The sequence below is a fragment of the Onychostoma macrolepis genome, chromosome 05, assembly GCF_012432095.1.
Source record: "Onychostoma macrolepis isolate SWU-2019 chromosome 05, ASM1243209v1, whole genome shotgun sequence".
NCBI lineage: Eukaryota > Metazoa > Chordata > Actinopteri > Cypriniformes > Cyprinidae > Onychostoma > Onychostoma macrolepis.
The window spans coordinates 28306511-28330515 of NC_081159.1; the positions used below are offsets into that span (position 1 = coordinate 28306511).

The 24005-nt window shown below is 37.2% G+C and overlaps 1 protein-coding gene across 10 annotated transcripts in view; it reads left to right on the top strand.

Moving 5' to 3' along the window:
- acaca (acetyl-CoA carboxylase alpha) overlaps nucleotides 1-24005 on the top strand; it is a 66412-nt gene that overhangs the window by 5873 nt on the left and 36534 nt on the right. For 9 of the 10 annotated variants that reach the window (XM_058777092.1, XM_058777093.1, XM_058777094.1 and 6 more), the window contains 22 exons: nucleotides 7729-7861; nucleotides 8262-8400; nucleotides 8654-8763; nucleotides 9530-9611; nucleotides 9717-9815; nucleotides 11201-11307; nucleotides 11389-11499; nucleotides 11582-11791; nucleotides 11934-12104; nucleotides 13333-13494; nucleotides 14168-14331; nucleotides 14569-14719; nucleotides 14926-15029; nucleotides 15367-15594; nucleotides 18005-18155; nucleotides 18536-18670; nucleotides 18774-18920; nucleotides 20509-20697; nucleotides 20787-20887; nucleotides 20985-21073; nucleotides 21641-21765; nucleotides 21955-22182. In XM_058777092.1, coding sequence (XP_058633075.1) covers nucleotides 7729-7861; nucleotides 8262-8400; nucleotides 8654-8763; nucleotides 9530-9611; nucleotides 9717-9815; nucleotides 11201-11307; nucleotides 11389-11499; nucleotides 11582-11791; nucleotides 11934-12104; nucleotides 13333-13494; nucleotides 14168-14331; nucleotides 14569-14719; nucleotides 14926-15029; nucleotides 15367-15594; nucleotides 18005-18155; nucleotides 18536-18670; nucleotides 18774-18920; nucleotides 20509-20697; nucleotides 20787-20887; nucleotides 20985-21073; nucleotides 21641-21765; nucleotides 21955-22182 — 3136 coding nt within the window. Of the gene's footprint in view, nucleotides 1-6046; nucleotides 6203-7728; nucleotides 7862-8261; nucleotides 8401-8653; nucleotides 8764-9529; nucleotides 9612-9716; nucleotides 9816-11200; nucleotides 11308-11388; nucleotides 11500-11581; nucleotides 11792-11933; nucleotides 12105-13332; nucleotides 13495-14167; nucleotides 14332-14568; nucleotides 14720-14925; nucleotides 15030-15366; nucleotides 15595-18004; nucleotides 18156-18535; nucleotides 18671-18773; nucleotides 18921-20508; nucleotides 20698-20786; nucleotides 20888-20984; nucleotides 21074-21640; nucleotides 21766-21954; nucleotides 22183-24005 lie in introns of those variants that run through there. The other variant, XM_058777098.1, reaches the window with a different exon arrangement.

The following is a 24005-nucleotide window of genomic DNA, read 5'->3' on the forward strand; positions in this document are numbered from 1 at the left end:
AAATGTATTTTCAGTGCATTTTATGAAATGCATTTTGATAAATTATATTTGACAGTTATTTTAGTGTCATTGATAATACTATTATAGTTTTTATTGGCATTTTGAATTAGATTTTATTTTTCCGTTTTCTTAGTAATATTAAAGTTTAAGTAATTTTGTTGTGTATTTTTGTCATTCTTATTAGTTTTTTAAAATGTCTATATCTTTACTATGTTTTATAGGGATGTGCATCTCATAACTCATCTCGATGCATAGCCAACAATATGATACATTAAAGATAGATATGAAGCAGCTACTGATGCGATGTGATTCACCCCTATTACGATGCAGTGCTATTTCGATTTGATTCAACACAATGAGATTCAGTGCAATACGATGCAATGTAAAAAATATGATCGCTTTTATTTCTTTGGTTCAGACAGACAGCAAATCATATTAGCTTAAGTGTCTTTTGACTTCTAATGCCTCGATGCCTGTTTCATAAAACAAGTTAACCAAATAAGCCAGGCTTATTTCAGTTAGCCTGACACACTCTGACTCATTGTCAAATGATTTGGTTCCATAAAGCAAATTCAACATATAACAACCTCAGTCATTGTGGCAACTTATGCTGGGAAACTAACCTGGTCTGGGGCAAGCTAACTGTCAGGCTAAGCTGAGCTCCTCTAACACTTACCAATAGGAACGCAATGATATTACCGCTGACTCTCACATAATATTATAGCCATTCAGCCTTTCTCTCTGGTTTTATGACAGTTGTACCCTTTATAGATAGCAGAACATTAGAACATTACAATCTAAAATTGCTCTTTAAAGTATTAAAATCACTAAAGTAAAAGTTAAAATCGCTAAATTAAAAATGAAAATAAATAAAGAAAAGACTACATTTTAACTGCTATAAGAAACACACATTAAATCATTTGAGCTTAGTAATTAGGACTGTATTAGCTTAAATGTTATTTACCCATTACAATAGTCCCTGTTATTTCTATCATAAAAATACACTCATATGTAGGGTTAAAATTCTACAAAAGGCACATTTAATGTCCAACAACAAACAAAATGCATATTTTACTCAGAATTATTGAGCTATTATTCTATTGTGCTCCATCTGTATAGTGTGCATGCACGCAACAGCGCTTGTTCACTTGCCCACTCCTGAAAGCAAAATGGATATGTTTGCATGACTTTCTAACATTTACAGATGAAGAATATACCTGTGACATGTCACTTATGCACTGAGGGAAAACACAATGTCTCAAATGCATTAAACAACACAAATATATTCGCTGTTTGCCATGGTGGATCGATTTGATCCATGATCTACATTAATGACTTAAATCACCGCTTTTTCTCAGGTCTCCGTAGTGTTGTGATTCGTCATATTCATGCAGCAGTGATGAGAGAACGCGCTAGAGAGAAGTTAATCTACAACCCGAATTCTGGAAATGTTGGGACATATTTTAAAATTTGAATAAAATGAAAACGAATCACATGAGCCCATATTTTATTCACAATAGAACATAGAGAACATAAAATGTTTAAACGGAGGAATGTTACACTTTTATCCACTAAATGAGCTAATTTCAAATTTGATGCCTACTACAGGTCTCAAAAAAAGTTGGCATGGGGGCAACAAAGGTCTGAAAAAGCAATACATTTTGAAAAGATTCAGCTGGGAGAACATCTAGCAACTTATTAAGTTAATTGACATCAGGTCTGTAACATGATTAGCTATAAAAAAGGGATGTCTTAGGCCGCATTTACACTGCATGGTTCAAGCGACCCAATTCCCACGACCGTGTAAGCAGGAAAAAATCCCATGGATTCCGATATGCTCAGATTGGTTTCAGGCCTCATTCATATGTGGAAATAAATCGGATATGAATCGGTTACGTGCATTTGCGCCTGCCGTGTAAGCGGAAAAATCAGATATTCATGCACAGATGAGTGCTTCAGTCCCGTTCGTTCCATTGAAACCACAAAATAAAATGTACAATCACTGATGAACGCATTTGGTTTTAATTACTAAAAACCACAGACGATGTGACATGCTTAACAATATCTATAGATATATAGATTTAACTATTGCATTAAAAACGTTTCTATGTGAATTCCTTGTCAATAAATTAAACTCAATGTACTATTCAAATTGATTTGTGATGTAATATGCTATTTTTGACTTGTTTCACCAAGTGCAGTGTAAAATGCACACATCGGATACGGGTCACTTTTAAAAGAAATGTTAAGTACGTTGTCCAAAAAATCGGAATTGGTCGTCAAAACTTGCAGTGTAAATGCAGCCTTAGAGAGGCAGAGTCTCTCAGAAGTAAAGATGGGCAGAGGTTCTCCAATCTGTGAAAGAGTGCGTAAAAAGATTGTGGAATACTTTAAAAACAACGTTCCTCAACGTCAAATTGCAAAAGCTTTGCAAATCTCATCATCTACAGTGCATAACATCATCAAAAGTTTCAGAGAAACTGGAGAAATCTCTGTGCGTGAGGACAAGGCCGAAGACCTTTGTTGGATTCCCGTGGTCTTCGGCCCCTCAGACGACACTGGATCACTCATCGGCATGATTCTGTCATTGACATTACTAAATGGGCCCAGGAATACTTCCAGAAACCACTGTCGGTAAACACAATCCACTGTGCCATCTGCAGATGCCAACTAAAGCTCTATCATGCAAAAAGGAAGCCATATGTGAACATGGTCCAGAAGCCCCGTCGTGTCCTGTGGGCCAAGGCTCATTTAAAATTGAAAACTTGACATTCTTCTTGGAAATCACAGACGCCGTGTCCTCCGGGCTAAAGAGGGGGGAGACCTTCCAGCGTGTTATCAGCGTTCAGTTCAAAAGCCAGCATCACTGATGGTATGGGGGTGCATAAGTGCATTCGGTATGGGCAGCTTGCATGTTCTGGAAAGCACTATGAATGCTGAAAGAAAGGTTTTAGAACAACATTTGCTCCCCTTCAGATGGCATCTATTTCAGGGAAGGCCTTGTGTATTTCAGCAGGACAATGCAAAACCACACACTGCAGCTATTATAACATCATGGCTTCGTAGTAAGTCCTGCAGTCCAGATCTTTCACCTATAGAGAACATCTGGCGCATCATTAAACGAAAAATACGTTTACATGGTAAACATGCCCCTGTCCCAACTATTTTGAAACCTGTAGCAGGCATCAAATTTGAAATGAGCTCATTTTGTGCATAAAATGGTAAAATTTCTCAGTTTAAACATTTGTTATGTTATCTAGCCTATGTTCTATTGTGAATAAAATATTGCCTCATGTGATTTGAAATTCTTTTAGTTTTCATTTTATTCAAATTAAAAAAACAAAACGTCCCAACAATTCGGAATTCGGGTTGTACAAAATATTGTCACAGAATATTAGTCACTTTCTAAACAGTAAAAGTATAGTATATCTACTAGTAAATATATAATAAATAATTTTTTACTGATGCAAATATGTTAGAAACGATTCATCGTGATACAAATGCCAACTTGTATCCGATGCACACTTTTTTAAATCAATGCATTGCATCATTAGCTTTTTATGCCAATGCGAATCGGTAAATCTTTCCATCCCTAATGCATTAGCTTTTAGTTTTAGTCTATTTAGTTATTTTAGTGCTTTAACTTACAGTAAATGAAAGTAAGCTGAAATAAAATAAGTTTGAGTTAGGGCTGCACGATATATCGCATGCGATATTTATTGCGCATCTCGTCAGTAATTACAATTACAACACAGCGCCACTGTTCACTGATAAGCTGTGCAACAGCGGCGCTGTGTAGTAATTGCTGCTCCTTGTGAAATCACGCACGTGAAGGAAATTACCACTGATTACAGAACCGGCTTTACTGACGAGATGCGCATTAAATATCGCATGCGATATATCATGCAGCCCCAGTTTGAGTATTTTTTTTATATTTATATTTTTATATATTAAGTAATATTTTTTATGATTATAGTTTTAGTTGATGATAACCTGATTTTACATAATAATATTCTCAAAGTAAACAATTAATTGAAACATATTTTTAGTGTAATCATATTTGACAAAAAAAAAAAAGCTTAATTTCACAAAGGAAACAATTAATGATTTGTGTTAAAACATAAAATCAACATCAAACACAAAATTATGTAAATCTATTCTTATCTTAGGATACAATATATTACGGTCAGTCACACTTTATATTAGGTGGCCTTAACTGCTATGTACTTACATAAAATAAGTACAATGTACTTATTGTGTTCATATTGTATTGCAAAACACTTTTGCTGCTATTGAGGTGGGATACGGTTAAGGTTAGTGAAAGGTTTGGTGCTTTGGGTGGGTTTAAGGGTGGGTTAAGCTGTAAGGGATGGGTCAACAGTGTAATTATAAATGTAATTACAGAAATTAATTACAGATGTAATTACATATAGGTATTTTTAAAAATATAAGTACAGTGTAAAAACATGTATGTACACAATAGGTGCATTGTACCAAATTATTAATTTAAATGTAAGTACATAGTAATTAAGGCCACCTAATATAAAGTGGGACCTTACGGGCTTCTAGATTTTTACTGAAATAATAAACTCAGATGCTTAGTGTATTTTTGTCTGTTTCTGAGTTGATTCCCTGTTGATTTAATTTACATAATACGTCATGCCCCTCCTCCCAATATTGCTCTACTATTGGTCGAGGGGAGGGGCTGTGGTAGGCAAGTGCAAAGGAAGTACAAAACATTCTTTTTGGCTAAGGGGAGGGAAGAGGAGGAAAATCGAGGAGTCTGAGAGGAGAGCCATTCCAGTCCTTCCCCCTTAAAGGAGTGCTTTGTGTTTGCCAGCCCTTCCGACATGATGCAATACTGTAACTTCAGGTTACACGTGAATGCTAAGTTAGGGATAGCATGCTACTACACTACTAATTCTGTTTATGCAGTATACAGTATGTATGTAATGCAAAGTATGTATTTTCTCTGTCTTGAATAACCAAATGACCCACATATGCCAACCTGGGAATATTGTGTGATATTCTGTATCCCACAATGCAATGCACTTGACCTTCCATTTCCAGAAGAATTAGAACCAGAAGTAAAATCTGCCTCCTTGATTCAAGAATCAGACTTCCAAAAGTGAAGACATTTTTTACACAAAACTGGATATGCAAACAAACTGTTGTTATGTCCAAATGATAACGGGATTCCTAAATTTAAAATGCACGTAGCGTGCTACTGTTTGATATGCAGCATGTAGCTTACTACTGATTGATTATTGTTTTAGGTGGCATACAGTATATTCTGTGTAGCATCAGTGTTGGGAAGGTTACTTTGGAAATGTAATGGGTTACAGATTACAAGTTACCCTTAAAATGTAATAAGTAGTGTAACTTTTCAATTACTTTATTAAAGTATTTACTTTTTGATTACTTTTCTAAATTTCTAATGTTTTCAACTGTTAATCATTTTCAAACATGTAAACCAGGCAGAGTTAACCTTACAGTAGTACTCAACACTGATTACTGTCAGACTTTCAAAATCCTTCATGACTTGAATTAAGATTATAATATTTTAATTTTAAAGGAGACATTGGATGCAAAATATCTTCATCATTTGCATATAAATGTGTCTTAGTAGTGTGCAGACACAACCACCCTACAATGATACAAATTCACTCCTTTTTTTTTTTTATCCCCAAAAACCTAAACAGTCTCAATTATCAAGCCATTTTGATTTTGGAGTGAATAACCAGCCCTTGAGACCCTTGAGCAAGGCACCAAACCTCCAACTGCTCCCCGAGCGCCCCAGCAATATGGCTGCCCACTGCTCTGTGTGTGTGTGTGTGTGTGTGTGTGTGTGTGCGCGTGCACGTGCGTGTGTCTGTCTCAGTGTCTTTCTGTGTGTGTCTGTGTCTGTGTGTGTGTGAGAGAGTGTGTGAGAGTGTTTTTGTTTGTTCACTACTCACTGCTATGTGTGTGCACTTGGATGGGTTAAATGCAGAGTACAAATTCCGAGTATGGGTCACCATACTTGGCCACATATCACTTCACTTCACTTTCACTAAATTCGTTTATGTCTGGCTGCGCAAATCATTTTACTCCAGACTGCTTTCTGAATGAGGGACAATTCGAGGCAGGTTTTGTTAAAAAGTTAAAACTCAAGGATGGATCAGTACCCATTGTTCATGATCCAGCTGCACCTCCAGAAGAAGTAAGTCTCGCACTTTATATTTTTTATGATTATTTGTGAATCGCCTTTGCTCTTCCACAGAAGAGAGGGTGAGCAGAACTCATTAAATGAGTCCGAAATGAGTCACTGTGAACAGAACTATTTTTGACAAGGTAAAAAGGTTGTTGTTTTACATGACCACCGAAACCATTTCAAGAAGACCCTAAAGAATCATACCAACTTGTGGAAAATGGGCATCCGATGTCCCCTTTGAAGCACAGCCACCGCAAAATCAGACTTACTTTAAAATCATTCTGAGGTTAAATACAGATTTAAAATAATAACAAGAAATAGTTTAATAGCAATAATAAAAAAAAACTAGCTACGTGTACTGTGCTGGACTAACTGAGACTTGTCATGGCACTTGTATACTGCTGCACTCTCGATGGTCTGATTGCTTCTATTGTTCTCATTTGTACGTCGCTTTGGATAAAAGCATCTGCCAAATGATTAAATGTAAATGTAATAGCTATGATACTGTTTTTGAAATCAAATCTTTGCATAGCTATGACAAGAAACACTGGCATCTAACAATGACATGGAAAAAAAACAGTTAATCTTAAAAACAAAAAAAAGCATATACATTAACCCATATAGAAATATAAGAGTTATCAGATAAGCATGTTATAAACTTAAGAAACATTGGTGTTTCATATTTTAGAGCAGTCACTGCAATTTATGAAAGAAATAAATTAAATCTGTATGTGGGAGTGTGTGTGTGGAAAAAAAATCAGAAGTAACCCCCTTTGTAATCCTTAACATTTTCATAAGTAACTCTAATTTAATTACACATTTTTTCTTAGTAACTGTAACTAATTACAATGACTTGTATTTTTTAATTAAATTACGTAATTCCGTTACATGTAACTAACACTGTGTAGCATGTAGTGTGCTAGTTTTCCATTTGTGAACTTTTTTTTTTTGTGTGTTCTTCTGTACCTTTGAAGACATCCATCTATTCGACCATCTATCACTTTTTTAATTTTAGCCCTTCAAAACGTCTTATAAATATGCCGATCACAGAGGTGAATTTACAGGGTTGGTTTGCAGGCTTCTGGAAAGTCATGAAAGTTATTAAATCCCTGGGACAAATTCCTGAAGTCATGGAGAAAATAGTGAATATAGACTTTTGTATCTTTTATTGCATTGCAAAAAACATGAACGAAATCAAACAAACAAAAAACTAATATACTTGTGCATTTTTCATCATTTTTATGTTTTTGGAATTTTGTCATTTTTCTATCAAATTAAAATTTTTGTACGGAGCCCCACACATGACTTGCAGAGGAACAAATAGACAGATATTCCTAAGAGTTCATTTGTTACCTAATTTTTTTTCTTGCTGATTTGTTCTCTCATTTTTCTCAAAATGAAAAAAAATCCAATCCAAAACAATCAGCAATGCTGTCAGTTCCTAGCACGTGAATTGCTGTAGGGTTCATCTGTTTGTATTCAGTGTTTCTCAGGCTGCATTGTGAATCATGATGATATTGTATGTGTTTCTCAAGGCCTAGCATGTCAGGACTTCACCTTGTGAAGCAGGGCAGGGACCGCAGACGCATCGACCTGCAGAGGGACTTTACTGTCGCTTCCCCTGCTGAGTTTGTCACCCGATTTGGTGGCAACAAAGTCATTGAGAAGGTAAGATCCTTGACTGCAATTTGCTATTCTGCTATATATGCTTGGTGCAGTGTTATATTTTAGTGTCATTGAGATAGTGTTGTAGCTTTTATTTTTTACATTTAATTTAATTTTTATATTTTACAATTTTAATTAAATGTTTTTAAATTTTTAAATTTTTATTCTTAATATTTTAAATAGGTCTATACAGTTTTCATTTGTATTACAATTTTAGTTGTTTAATTACAAGTTAAGCTAAATTAAATTGAGTAATGATTCCTTGGCAGCTAGTTAACATAATAAACATAATAATTAACATAATTTGTATATTTTTAAGTAACTGAATGTTTTTATGGTTTTTGTTAATTATAAACAACCTTGGTGTGGTGACAGCTGTGAATATCATATTTTGTTGTGACAGGTTCTCATTGCTAACAATGGCATCGCTGCAGTTAAGTGCATGCGCTCCATCCGTCGCTGGGCTTATGAAATGTTTCGGAATGAACGGGCCATACGTTTTGTAGTCATGGTTACCCCGGAGGACCTCAAAGCCAATGCAGGTGTGTTTAAAATGCTGAGCTTGACTGTTACGTCATAAGACTTAAAAAATAGCTTGAGGAAACCTTCCCCCACTGCATGTCTTGGTCCTTCTCTTCATTGTTTAAACTATGTCAGTAGGCTTTGTTGGCGCAGACCTGGCCTAATTTGCATAGAAAGGGTTCAGTGAGGTGAAAATGATTTATGAGTAGGCCTGTAATCAAAAATGTACTCGATGAAATACTTGTGTAAACATATGTATAATTCTGTCTGCAGAGTATATCAAGATGGCAGATCACTATGTACCTGTCCCAGGAGGGACAAACAACAACAACTATGCTAATGTGGAACTCATTTTGGACATAGCTAAACGAATACCCGTTCAGGTAAATGCATGTGAGGTTTGATGACCGGTGTTCAGAGCAAATAAAATGATTTTGGTAACAAAGATTTAAATCAGGCTGCACAATTAATGTGTGAAATTTAAGACATTAATAAAATAATCTATTGTGAAATAAAAGTATTATTATATTTATTAAGTATTATTTTTTTAGTTTGCTTGTTTGTTTTAAGCACAGTTGTAGAATTACAACAGTAATGCGAGTAAAAACAGAAAGTAATGTTCGTTCAGTATAAATACATTCTTTTTGCATGGATGTTTCAGCAGCAGCATTCTAGTATGTTTTTTATCATATCCCATTTTTATGCAATATATTGTAAAATATGATGAAATAGAAAACAAACAAAAAAAAAAATAGAATGCTTAATTAAAAAAGATGAAATAGTTGTTTTACTGCATATCATGTGGCCGACATCTAGAACTGTAAACATGTGAAAGTGTTGTTTGTTAAATTATTCTTGAGATATTAACTTTAAAAATAAAATAAAATGTATGTCAAAAGGGTTCAGCTGGCAAAAAAAAAGAGGGAATCCCTCTTCTGAGGCAACCAAGCTATTATTGCTTATTATTAGCTAAACCTTTTATTGGCACATATTCTTCTCTGCATTTCTACTCTTCTCTATCTTGATTTCTAATCTTGTTGTCTAATGAACCTGGCATTGTATATTATGAATATTGTTGGCTCTTTGACTTTAAGTCACTTTGGATAAAGCCGTCTACTAAATGCATAAATGTAATGTACATGTCTTTAGGCTGTATGGGCCGGTTGGGGTCATGCCTCTGAGAACCCCAAACTCCCTGAATTGCTGCACAAGAACGGCATAGCCTTTATGGGTGAGTCTCAGCTATTATAATAAACCTTACAATATCACATTGACTAAATTATTCACATACTGTGGTGGTACTGCTCTTAATTTAGTGGTTGATATCTTTCATTAGGTCCACCTAGTCAGGCTATGTGGGCTCTTGGGGATAAGATCGCCTCTTCTATTGTGGCCCAGACAGCTGGCATCCCTACACTACCCTGGAGTGGAACAGGTTTGTTTAACATCTGACTTACTGAACTATTGTCAGGCTGAGGCTGAGCAGATGTTGATATATATATAATTTTTGATCTACCACCATTCCTTTGGAAATTATAATGAGTATTATTTTTCAGTTCTTTTAAATCATACTTGCATAAAAATGTGAATACATGTACGATATATATCATCAACCAAAATTTTTATATTATTTTTGATTATATCGCCCAATCTTGGTTGGTGTTTGTTTGTAGAGTACTTGTAAGTGAGCTTGATTTTAAGATTTTACATTTTAAAAAAACTCAGATGGGACTGGGAGATTTAGTGCATTCACACTTGTACTTTGGTTCTCTTGGTTGGTTTGGTCCGGACCAAAAAAGAAAACGATATATTTGATCCTGGTCCGCTTAGTTCACACTGGCATTTTTGACAGCGAACCTAAAGATACCGAACCTAAAGGCATAGTCATATGTTCACAATCTGATTGGTCGGGTTGAATGATACATATTTTGTGACGGAAATTACCGAACACCCAAAACAATTGGTGTGTTCGATTTAAAGCGGCGCTGCACAGACCAATCAGTGTATGACATCAAAGCACCAATTTACCGATCGGTCTGCTCAGCGCGGCTTTAAGTTAAGTTAAGTCGTGACGTATTGTCAAGTACGGTGACCCATACTCGAAATGGTGCTCTGCATTTAACCCATCCAAGTGCACACACAGCAGTGAGTAGTGAACAAATGCACACACACACACACAGTGAACACACACCCGGAGCAGTGGGCAGCCTTGCTCCAGCGCCCGGGGAGCAATTAGGGGTTCGGTGCCTTGCTCAAGGGCACCTTAGTCATGGTATCGAAGGTGGAGAGAGTGCTGTTAAAGGCCAATACAACTAATGCTGTCTGCTGGACTAAGTGTGTACATAAGAATTTTTATTTATTTATTTTTTACCACCTGCAAACTCATAAAAGGGACTTTACTTCCTCATTGCTCAACTTTGCCCTCTGCTCATTTTGTTTTAGATACACCGCTCTTTCTGCGTCGTCAAATCATAGCGTCACATCATGTCATTACATCCTGTTTTTGATTCGATTAGAAGTACTTGGTCTGTGTTGTGCTCATATTTAATTTGAACCGCACTAGAGTTTGTTTGGAAGCGGACCGAGACACATCCTTATATTGTTTCGGTCTGCTTGTTTGATGTGCAACAGAGTTCGGATGGCAGCATTCACAAATGAAACACACTAGCATAGCAATCGCACCGGAGTTATTTTTAATCAAACCAAACATGACAAGTTTGAAAGCACCCTTAATTTGCCAGCATAACCCCTTTCTATTCAGCATTTACTACCATCTTGATTGAGGGTTTGGTGTTTGACAGTGATGGTGTGTTTGTACAGGGCTGACTGTGGAGTGGACAGAGCATGACCAGAAGAAAGGAATTATTAATGTGCCTACTGATCTGTACGAGCAGGGCTGTGTACATGATGTGGAGGCTGGACTAAAGGTATTCTACACACTTACATCAAGCACAATGTGGCGTTCATAATTTAGTCCAGTCAGTGAGAAAGCATGTTTTGATTGACAGGCGGCTGAACAAATAGGCTACCCTGTGATGGTGAAGGCATCTGAAGGTGGAGGAGGAAAAGGTATCCGGAAAGTCAACGGTGCAGAAGACTTCCCCAACCTCTTTAGACAGGTCAGAGTTGTTCTTCACTGCCACACTACAATTTCACTCACCTGTTAACTTTCCAAAACTTACCACAATACTTGTTACTCAGGTTCAAGCTGAGGTTCCAGGTTCCCCGATCTTTGTTATGCAATTGGCCAAACATGCTCGCCACCTGGAGGTGCAGATTTTGGCTGATCAGTATGGTAACGCCATCTCCCTGTTCGGCCGTGACTGCTCTGTCCAGCGCAGACACCAGAAAATCATTGAAGAGGCTCCGGCTACTATTGCCACCTCTGATGTGTTTGAGGATATGGAGAAGGTATCTCTGACTATCATGATCACTGAGCATCAGATTCAGAAGTCGAATGTTTTCCTAAAATAATGAATAATGCCATCATGAAACACTGGGTTACTTAAACAGAAAAAAGAAATGAGTGGAACTGTGCATCTCTCTGTTTCAGTGCGCAGTGAGGTTGGCAAAGATGGTGGGCTATGTGAGTGCAGGTACAGTGGAATATCTCTACAGTCAAGACAGCAGCTTTTACTTCCTAGAGCTCAACCCTCGTCTTCAAGTGGAACATCCTTGTACTGAGATGGTGGCTGATGTTAACCTGCCTGCGGCCCAACTGCAGGTCTGCATTTGAATTTGTGTTTTAAAGGAATATTGCAGGTTCAATAAACATTTATTTGCGATTTGACGATTTTTGATCGTGGACGATTAAATGTCTCCATGATCTGCTTTGAAAGAAATATCATAGTATTGTGCTACAGCGCACATTCTATAAGTTGCAGTATCTCACTATACTGTACAACGCAATATACAGTCACAACAAATGTGAAGTAATGTTAGCGATAGACACTGCACTTATTCGCAATCACAAATGTACACTATTTGCATGTGCTTTAAAGCCTTAATGCTGGTTAAACATTTCATGCGTGTGCTGTTCTGACATGCACTTTTTCTGATTTCTGTTCTGATTGTGCCAATACTGTCAAAAACACACAAGGTTTACAGATAAACACAGTTGGTTATGTCTACAGTGAAAGTAAACAGTTGAGAGAAAAATAGATGCGTGCAGGTTTTAAAGTGACAGCAGACTAATAGTACTAAACATCCTCTGCTTTTAAATGCCTTCATTTTAAAATGAAAAAATTGAAAACATCTGGTACAATTGCCTCATTGTAACTACATTACTGGACATTTTTACAGATATAATTTTTTGTGCTTATAATCAGCAGACCACAGATGCTGCCAATAGTGTTTAAGTAGTTTTTACCAAAGTATTGCTTTAATAAATGTAAGATGGACTTGTAAGTTTTTCATTTACTAATCCAACTTTGCCACACAGCACCTTTGCCACAGTCGCTAGAAGGGCAGCATCTAGCGAACAATACAGTACAGTCTCTGCGGCAGACACTTCACCACGTGACCACTGTCTTTGCTATGTAGGTCACTTGGCTGAGGCCAGTGTGCTATAGGTCCAGTGGGAGTGGGAGAGGGGGGTTAATACGCTTACGTAACACACAAAGAGTATGAATGAGGGAAATTGATGGAGAGAGAAAAGGAGAGACGAGGGCAACAGGGGGAGAGGAACACAGTGGGGAGGCATTCATTAATTGCATAACGAAGGGAGTGTAGAAATTAGGAGGAAAAGTACATAGTTAATGGTTGAAGAAACATGAACTCATTTTTCTTCTTCTGCATATTTTAATCATATCAAGGGGCTAAAATATCATAGAGACTGCGTGTGGACTGTTTTCAATTTTATGCAATCTTTAACAGTAAAATTAAACACTACTGTTTTGAATTTTGAAAACTTGTTTTTGGTCATTTTGTGACGCTTATGTTCTGTCATTCAGATCGCTATGGGCATCCCACTTAACCGCATTAAAGACATCAGGATGATGTATGGGATGCAGCCATGGGGAGATTCCCCCATTGAGTTTGATGGACTCTCCACCACCCCCTCTCCGCGAGGACATGTAATTGCAGCTCGAATTACTAGCGAGAACCCAGATGAGGTGCGTGATCCTGACTAATATTTAAAGCGTCATAATGTGGAAATTTTATTAAGCTCTGACACAGCAACAGAAAATGGCTTGTTTAATTCTACGGGTCAGAGAGAGGGTGGAAAACACTTGTACATGTCTTTTGTGCAACATTTAATTTGTAAAAAGAAGCCTTGATGAATATTAGGATGTAGATGTCATTGGAAAAATCTGATCGTAATATAATATTAATATGCACTACTGTTAAAAGGTTTGGGGTTAGAAAGATTTTTGGTCACTTTATTTTAAGGACCTATTCTCACTATTAACAATGACTTTTGCATAAAGTAACTCCTAATTTGCTGCTTATTGAGAGATAGTAAGGTGGTTGTTAAGTTTAGGTATGGGGTACTAGGATTAAGGGATCTAAAATATGGTCGTACAGAATAAGACATTAATATGTGCTTAATAAGTACTAATAAACAGCCAATATGCTGGTAATATGCGTGCTAATGAACAACTAGTTCATAGCGAGAATGTGTCCCTAAACTGAAGTTACCCGATTATTATTATTTTTATTAATTTTTTTGAAAGAATGAAATTTATAATTTTTTCAGCAAGGACACATTAAATTGATCAAAAGTGAATATAGGGAAGTTGAAGAATGATGATGCTTTGTCTGTGTTGGGCATTTTTTGTGTGTCAGGGCTTTAAGCCCAGCTCAGGAACTGTCCAGGAGTTAAATTTCCGCAGTAACAAGAATGTGTGGGGCTACTTCAGCGTGGCGGCTGCTGGAGGTCTGCATGAGTTTGCAGACTCTCAGTTTGGCCATTGTTTCTCCTGGGGAGAGAACCGTGAGGAGGCCATCTCGTGAGTACCTCCAGTCATCTGTTTTTCTGAAGAGTAGAGCGTAGCTCTCGTTACACCATCACCTTACACCACTACAATGTTATTTCATATGGAATCTTCTGTAAAATACACATACCTTATCTTTTGGATTGTTTAGACAAGTTCTACAAATGGTTTACTTACAGTTGACTGCATTTAGTCACTAAGAAAAAGATAACAAGAGTAATATTATTTATTTTGCTGTATGTGTCATCTTAGAAACATGGTGGTGGCCCTCAAGGAGCTGTCTATCAGAGGAGACTTCAGGACTACAGTGGAGTATCTTATAAAGCTGCTAGAAACAGAAAGTTTCCAGCACAATAGCATCGACACCGGTTGGCTGGACAGACTTATCTCAGAGAAGATGCAGGTGTGTGAAACAGCCCTCTTCATTTCACATCACAGCTCTAATGAACATGCCTGTTATTGCTTCCTGCCATTTTCAGTCAAATCACCTGTGGCAGTAAGACACTGTGACATTTCCTGTCTGGTGCTCAAACATAATTCCCTATATTGAGAGTACACTATATAAGCCACCATTTGGTCACATCATTGTAACTCTGTGTGTGTGTCTAGGCCGAGCGTCCTGACACTATGCTGGGTGTAGTGAGTGGAGCTCTGCATGTGGCTGATGTCAACCTCAGAAACAGTGTGTCCAATTTCCTGCATTCACTGGAGAGGTAACAAACCACTTTAATATTGTAATATTGAAGAAAAAAAAAATTGCAAGGTAAGGCTTAATTTGATACCATACATAAAGCATTTTGCAATTATTGGACGGGGGGGTGTGCTACAAGTAATGTTTTGGTAAAGCAATGCATTTTAAAGTAATAAGATTTGTTCAAGTATCAACCGATTTTGAAAATAATGATTTTGGAGTTTAAGAATCTACATCTGTACATCAAAATAGAATTAAAATTGATTAATGAGTTGTCAACCCAGTCCTGCTAAGTATAAACTGTATGTAGTTGTTATTGCAGTCATAGGATGTTTTGCTCTTTTCTCCTGTGTCTGTAGAGGGCAGGTTTTACCTGCACACACGCTGTTAAACACGGTAGATGTTGAGCTAATCTATGAGGGGACCAAATATGTTCTCAAGGTGACCAGACAGTCTCCTAACTCTTATGTGGTCATCATGAATGACTCTTCTGCGGAGGTGGATGTTCATCGGTTGAGCGACGGGGGTCTGCTGCTCTCATATGACGGCAGCAGCTACACCACCTACATGAAGGAGGAAGTGGACAGGTAGGATTCTGAGAGTAAATGCATGATGGAAAACACAAGAACATTTTGAGAGCTGTTCTTGTGAGAGTGTTCAAGGTGCTCAATGTGTTAATTCATCATTTAAAGTCCAGAACTACATTTAAATATTGGACACCTTTTATTTGAACAAAAAATGAGAATGCCATCTATAACACTGTGTCCTAACCAGACACGACTTGTTGCTGGAACCCTGTCGCATCATGTCTGGTTAGGACACAGTGTAATGCTTTCAATAAATTAATGCAGTCAGTTATTTATACTATATTATATTAAAGGTCCCATGGCATGAAAATTTCACTTTATGAGGTTTTTTTAACATTAATTTGAGTTCCCCAAGCCTGCCTATGGTCTCCCAGTGGCTAGAAATGGCGATAGGTGTAAACCGAGCCCTGGGTATCCTGCTTCGTCTTTGAGAAAATGAAAGCTCAGATGGCCCGATCTGGAATCTTCCCTTTATGTCGTCATACGGGGAAAGGTTGCCTCCCCTTTCTCTGCTTTGCCCGCCCATGAGAAAATGAGCTACTACTGTGCGAGGCGAGCGCAATATATATATTTTTTTCCTCGAGATACATCATGGCTTGCAAACAAGCGAAGCATGACAGTTGCTCAGTGTTTGGATGTACAAATGAACACCGAAGTATTTTTTTAGTTCCTTCATCCGAGCCTATGGCTAGCATTAGCTACATGATAATAACTGTAACAGCATACATAAACAAACCAACTAAAGTACCGTATCCAGACACAATATTTTAAACTAACCATTCGGAGACGTCCTGCTGTAGCCGCTGAGTTTCAACTACTTCATTCGGTGCTTCTCCATCCTGATCAGATTCTGGGTCAAACTGAAAAGCTTGAAGGACTGTGTCTATGAGCCATTGCGATACATCTACTGTCCACATTAGCGCATGGTAGCGCAAGCTGGTTAAGACCACACACACACCCTCCACCTTGCCCCGCCTCTCTCCTCTTCATTAACATTTAAAGCTACAGACACAGAATGGCACGTCCTAAGGAAAGCTCATTGTGGGACTGGCTCGTAGTGGCTGAAATTCTGCACCAAGGCTGAATTTCGGGAAACAGACTTCAGATACAGTACTAGGGACCACTTAGGCCTATATAAAAGCATCCAAAAAGCAGCATGTCATGGGACCTTTAAATATTTATCTTTTTACTAAATACTATCAATGCAGGCCAGTATCACTAATACCAGTACTGATACTGATATTTATTTTTCAACTGAAAAAAAATGGATGCTGCATTAATTGTGTTATAGATGTTTTTCCTGAGCGCGGAAGTCACACTTGACTCTTAACTGGAAGGACGCTTTGCATTTCCGGTCTCCAGTGTTTCTAGTCAAATTAGCATATATTCCAAGCTGATAATCTAATGTTAAACATATTAAAATGTTAAAAAAAAAAAAGCACATGGCTCCATAGCGCCATCACTTTACAGTGTCGCATTTGTCAGTGCCTTGCTCCTCAAAGTTTAACGAGTGTGTAGATGACACAAAGCTGCCAACGTTATCTACATTAAAGTGCCCCTATTATGGATTTTTGAAAATGACCTTTCATGCAGTATAAAGTTATCCTCTCAATTTCTCAAAAGAAAGAGTTGAGAATGAGTCGTTTTTAATCGAATCCCAAGCCGTTTCATGTCGACGTCAACATGAAACATTAGCATATTGCCCACCCACTTGTTGGTCTTTTCGGTGTTGGTCTGAATGAAAAATACAAATTCATTGTTTGCCACTAGATGCAGGTTTTGGAGCGGTAAAGTAGCTGTTTCCCTGGTAACGCTGTCAACAAAGCAGCACTGCTCTCACAAACGCTGCTTTATCAGGCATTACAGGCATGATGAGATGGAAATGAGACCAATCGAACCAATCACCGCCGATTAGCGTCACGCAAAAGGAGGGGTTTGGAAAAATTAATCGTTAAACAAATCGTTTGGGAGTCGTTGAGCAAATGAGGTAAAAATAAATGCGAATTATAAGACCGTGAAAGTGTTTTTTGACCTTGCATGCATGTCAGCCTGTTGTTGGGGACTCCTAAAACCAAAATATGAACCTTTCATTACCAATAATAGGGACACTTTAAAAACAGATGGGCACTATTTTAATGGGTTCCTATGGAGACAGAAGAGCATCCAATCGGAAGTTAGAATTCGTAATGGCGGCTCTTATTGTTTACTCAGGAAAAAGGTATATACAACAAATATTAATTGTAGAATTTTTAAGGAATACAACTCAGGAATACAAATACAACTTTTTCCATAATTATTTCATATATTATTACTGATTAATTTAAGAGATGGTAAAAGGTTTCTGACAGAAATAGTTACTTGTAGAAAATCATTTAAGTGTGCATTTTATTTTTATTTTTATATTTTTTAGGTATCGCATCATTATTGGTAACAAGACATGTGTGTTTGAAAAAGAGAATGACCCTTCACTCCTGCGCTCGCCGTCTGCTGGGAAACTCATTCAGTATTCTGTGGAGGATGGTGGACACGTGTTTGCTGGACAGTGTTATGCAGAAATCGAGGTGTGTAAGCTTTACATAATTTACAGAAGTCAGGGTTCCAGATTTTATTTTTTAAAGTCCAATGGGGCATAAATGTCCCCAGGCTGCTACAAAGAACGTTACTGTATTTTGCCACATTTGTAATGTTAAAAAGTCAGTCAAGAGTTCTACTTGGCTCTCAAAAGTTTTATCTTAGTTAAAAGAAAAAAAAAAAAAAAGCGCAAACTGTCTAAAAGTGTGATTTGTGAGGTAGTTTCTTTTACATGCCAATTATACAAGCCCTTCCTGTCTAAGTGAGCAGTTCTTGGCTAAAATAAGCTGCAAAGTGAATTGTGAAAAGGAAAGACTAGTATGAATTTTCTTTGTTTGCCTCATTCTAAACATTATATATTGTCTTGTAGGTGATGAAGATGGTGATGACCCTGACGGCCACTGAGTCTGGCTGTATTCATTATGTGAAGAGAGCAGGTGCAGTGCTGGAGCCGGGCTGTGTCATCGGCAAACTGCAGCTGGACGATCCCAGCAGAGTACAGCAGGTATGTGCATGTGTTACATGTGATAAATGTGTTGTGTTGGTTCCCTTTCAGAAGTTACAGAAATTAAATGGGTGAGTTTTTAAAATGAGTGTGTCTGTTTCAGGCGGAGCTGTTTACAGGAACATTACCCACTGTTCAGTCCGTGGCTCTCAGGGGAGAGAAGCTTCACAGAGTCTTCCACAGCACTCTGGATCACCTAGTGCACATAATGAATGGCTACTGTCTGCCAGAGCCCTTCTTCAGTGCCAAGGTGAGAAAACGTATTATAAACAGCAGGGCTCGCAAAATCGCTAGCCCGACGTCCCGGGGCTATTGTGTTTTCCAGTCGGGCTACCAAAATGTATCACTGCCTGCCCGACGGGCTCCTTAAATACAGATCTCCCGCGGGTCCTTAAAAACTCTGAAAGTGAGTTGTATCAAAATTAAGGCCATCAAAAGTTTTAAATATGTTAAATGGTATAAGAAATGTCTTGATTATAATTTCAAAAGGTCTTACAGTTGGGGACAGAAAGACAAGAGTCGCGATAAGGCAGGATTAAACTTCAAAAGGCAATGATGTCGTTGAATAAATAATGAGTGCAGCACGTTCAAGTCAAAACGCGGCGCGGATGTCTTTATGTGAATGTATCTGAAGGTAACCAACTGTCCTCAGAAACGTGTCATTGGCATTTTAATTTAATTTTACCTATAATTCCTGATAAAGCAGCATTTATGAGCGCAGAGCTGCTTTGTGTACAGCGTTTCCGGGGAAACCACAATATTTTAGCGCTCCTAAAGCGCCACCTCATGGCAGAGAGTGAATCTGCATTTCCAAAAAGCCTTTCTTGCTGTTTATGGTCAGATCAATGCAAATATCAACTCATGTTTTTACGCAGCAAACACATAGAGTTGTAAATGAGAAAGAAGTTGATGTGCCTTCTAAAAATCTAAACAATTAAGACAGTAATATTTATACGTTTTAAATTAACATAATAATTTATATGCTTGATTGATCCCTTTTCATAAAAACGGTCTATAGCCTGAAACGCTAAGATTTTTGTTTTTGTGAAAACCTGTATCTGAACTGTAAATCATGTAATTTTATGGCTCAAAACTGTATGTTACCATAGACATTGTCCAACCCCGCTCATTCTGTGTTTATTTTACTTGTGCAGCTCTTAAAATGGGTCATAAATTGCCTTAAATATATTTTTAAAAATTCTGCAGATACCCTGTAAATAGTGAAATAAAATTCCTTCCTTCATATTTGTTGATATTTCAATAGACAACTCTTTTAAAATGACTACATGTGACCATACCGAGTCTCTATTAATGTATATTTTCAACTATATAAAGTAGGGGTGTCAGCGTTAACGCGTTAACGCATGCGATTAATCAAAACATTTTAACGCGTTAAAATGGCAGGCAATATGCTAATGTTTCATGTTGACGTCAACATCAAACGGCTTGGGATTCATTTTAAAAATGACTCGTTCCCAGACAATAACTTTATACACGGTGCACTTTCAGATTTAAAACTTTGCAGGATATTTTCATTCACTTAGAGCTGTGTTACACACTGCATGAAAGGTCATTTTCAAAAATCCATAATAGGGGCACTTTAAAACATATTATTAGGAAAATATTAAGAATAATATTAAGAAATGTGCACAAATAGCACTCCAAATAAAGTGTAATTAGAATTTTTATATCAGTAAGTCTCAAGCGATACGTCAGTAAATATGTTAATAGATTTGAACCGTACTCAGTATGAAATAAATGCCTTTAAAATATATAACATTTTTACTAGGGTAAGCTTGGTGTGAATAAGCATTATGATTTAAATGTGTGTGTTACAGCTGAAGGAATGGGTGGAGCGTCTGATGAAGACTCTGAGGGACCCCTCTCTGCCCCTGCTGGAGCTTCAGGACATCATGACGAGCGTTTCAGGCCGTATCCCTCCTGCCGTAGAGAAGTCTATCAAGAAAGAAATGGCTCAGTACGCCAGCAACATCACCTCTGTCCTCTGCCAGTTTCCCAGTCAGCAGGTGCTACTCGTGGTCCTTTGAGTTCATGTCTTTCTGAAGCTACGAGACTGTGACCATTGTTTATAAATGTTGTAAAATTTTCATGTCAGATTGCCAATATACTGGACAGCCATGCTGCCACGCTGAACAGGAAGTCAGAAAGAGAAGTCTTCTTCATGAACACGCAGAGCATTGTACAGCTGGTTCAGAAGTTAGTCAATCATTCAAACAACCAACCAACATGTGTATGTACACACACGATCACAAACACACAGGTTAACTGGCCCTCTTGTGTGTTGTGTACCCAGGTACCGCAGTGGCATCAGAGGGCATATGAAGGCAGTGGTGATGGACCTCCTAAGGCAGTATTTAAGAGTGGAAGTTCAGTTTCAACATGGTAAGACCACTTCCTATATAGCCATAAATGATGAGATATCTCTGGAAATTTAGGATGTTGCGTTATTTTATTTTATTGTGTGACCACTGGATGGCAGTGCAATACTGATTCATACATACTGGTGTATTAAAATCATTTAAATGAAAATATTAAACTATTTACTAAATAGAAATGTTATTGTTAACTAAATCTACATTTTTGGTGATTGGAATAAAGCTGAAATAAAATAAAGTATAAATTAATAAGTTAAAATACTAAAAATTAAAGCAATATAGAAATATAAAACTAAGAAAAAAAGACAATTACTAAAAACTAAACTAATAATATAAAAGTAAAAGCTAATCCAAAATATGAATAAATATTATAATTATAATAGTATGTAAATACTACTAAAATAAGACATAAGGTATTTGAATAAAATGTTAACTTCAATTTAATACATTTAAGGATGTTTGCTTTTTCTATTCTCACCATTGTATTACCTGTTTTTTAATTTTATTTTGTTTTTAGGTGTTTTTTGTTTGTATTAATTAATTGACTATTCATTTGTGTGTGTATTATTCCCAGGTCACTATGACAAGTGTGTATTTGCACTACGAGAGGAAAACAAAGGGGACATGGCCAATGTGCTCAACTACATATTCTCTCATGCACAAGTCACAAAGAAGAACTCTCTGGTCACCATGTTAATTGTGAGTCAGAATTTTCAAACAGAGAGACTTTAATAAATGTGGATGTTTTTGTTTTAATCAGAAGGCCATCATGTAGTAGGTTGCAGTTGCACAATGTAATAACAGTCAAGATGTAATAAAAGCATGTTTATATTTAGTCTGTGACTCCAGTCCACCCATGATCAAAATGTTCTTTACTTCTCTGTGTAGGATCAGCTGTGTGGACGAGACCCTACTCTGACAGATGAGCTTATGGCAATACTCACAGAACTCACACAGCTCAGCAAGACCACTAATGCCAAGGTGGCACTGCGGGCACGGCAAGTTCTCATTGCCTCACACCTTCCGTCATATGAGCTACGACACAATCAGGTGGAATCCATCTTCCTGTCTGCCATCGACATGTATGGGCATCAGTTCTGCATTGAAAACCTGCAGGTAGGACATGTTGGATGTCTGATGACTGTTCTATAGTGCCATCTGCTAGACTGCGTTTTGCCACTTTATTTACACTTTACAATTTAATAAATGACTCCCTTTGAGTTACATATGAAAAATTTGAATTGATTTGACTATATTAACCATCAAAGACCGAGACAGCCGCCAGCGGCTAAAAATAACTATTGTTCTTAAATGTTTGTTAACTTTTGAACCGCTAATCCTATCTGAATGCTTTAAAAAGTGTCGTAAAGCGGAGATATCGCGTTTGTCTCATTTGGACATTCAGAGGTTCCATAGTGTACGTAATTACGTCATCACATTTTGACAGCATTGATTCGAAACCAATTCATTTCGTCCCTCTGAGCCAAACAGGAACGACTGTTGATGTTTAGTCCCACCCCCGTGCCCAGATTGGTTCAAACCGTCACATATTCAACCAATAAACATAGGTTTTGGTCTTTTGAACTATTGTTTAGCAAGTGGAAATCTGAGCAAATGCAAAGTGAAAGTAAAGCGTGTCATGCGTGCATGAAAACAAACACACAATAACACATTTGCATGAGAGCACTCTCTGAAAAAGCCCAGAAAAACACAGGACAGAGCACTTTGGCATAAAACAAACCAAAAACAAGGATGAAAAAGCGGTACATATCGGATAAAGCACTGGAATTTAGGTAGACGATGTCCTGGTAAAATCAATTCTGACGCAGAGTGCAGCCAGCGGATCGATCCATTTGGCAGTTATATTATGTAAATAATACTTATATAGTTCATAAAGATCATTTGCACACTTTTTTTCTGTTGCACTCTGTATATTTTATTATTATATAAAACTGTTTCCATTTTCTTTACTCACTGAATGTTTTTGGACACATCTACATTGTTAGTAAAGTAAATAGACCTGTTTTTCACTGAAAAGTGCCTATAACAATATTGTAATGAAATGGCTACAACTTGCTTAGGGAATGTTAAAAAATATTTGGAAGTGTAAAACACTCAGATACAACTTTCTAAAGAAAAAAAATCCAAACTTCTGGAGTTTTTGTTTGAATACACAGTAAAAAAAAAAAAAAAACACCCAATTATTGCTTGCGTTTTTCTTTAAATTCTGGAAATTCATTAATTTTTAGCGAAACTGGGACTTTAAATTAGCTAGACTGAAACTCCAAGTTCTCCTGTTTATAATGATATATGGCACTTCATGCTAACTGCTAGAATAGGTCTGAAAAAACAAAGAAAAGTACAGGCGTGTCAGGTGCCTCAAAAATGTTCTAGGTCTTTAAGGGTTAACAGAAATGTTGAAAAGAATTTAGAATGACAGAATTTTCTAAATTGCAGTTCAAATAATTTTAATAAACTTTTGTGAAAAAATGTAAACGATTACATTAATTGCATCATTAAATTGAGCTAATTACAGTGGGGCAAAAAAGTATTTAGTCAGCCACCAATTGTGCAAGTTCTCCCACTTAAAAAGATGAGAGAGGCCTGTAATTTTCATCATAGGTATACCTCAAATATGAGAGACAAAATGAGAAAAAAAAATCCAGAAAATCACATTGTAGGATTTTTAAAGAATTAATTGGTAAATTCCTCGGTAAAATAAGTATTTGGTCACCTACAAACAAGCAAGATTTCTGGCTCTCACAGACCTGTAACTTCTTCTTTAAGAGGCTCCTCTGTCTTCCACTCGTTACCTGTATTAATGGCATCTGTTTGAACTCGTTATCAATATAAAAGACACCTGTCCACAACCTCAAACAGTCCAACTCCAAACTCCACCATGGCCAAGACCAAAGAGCTGTCAAAGGACACCAGAAACA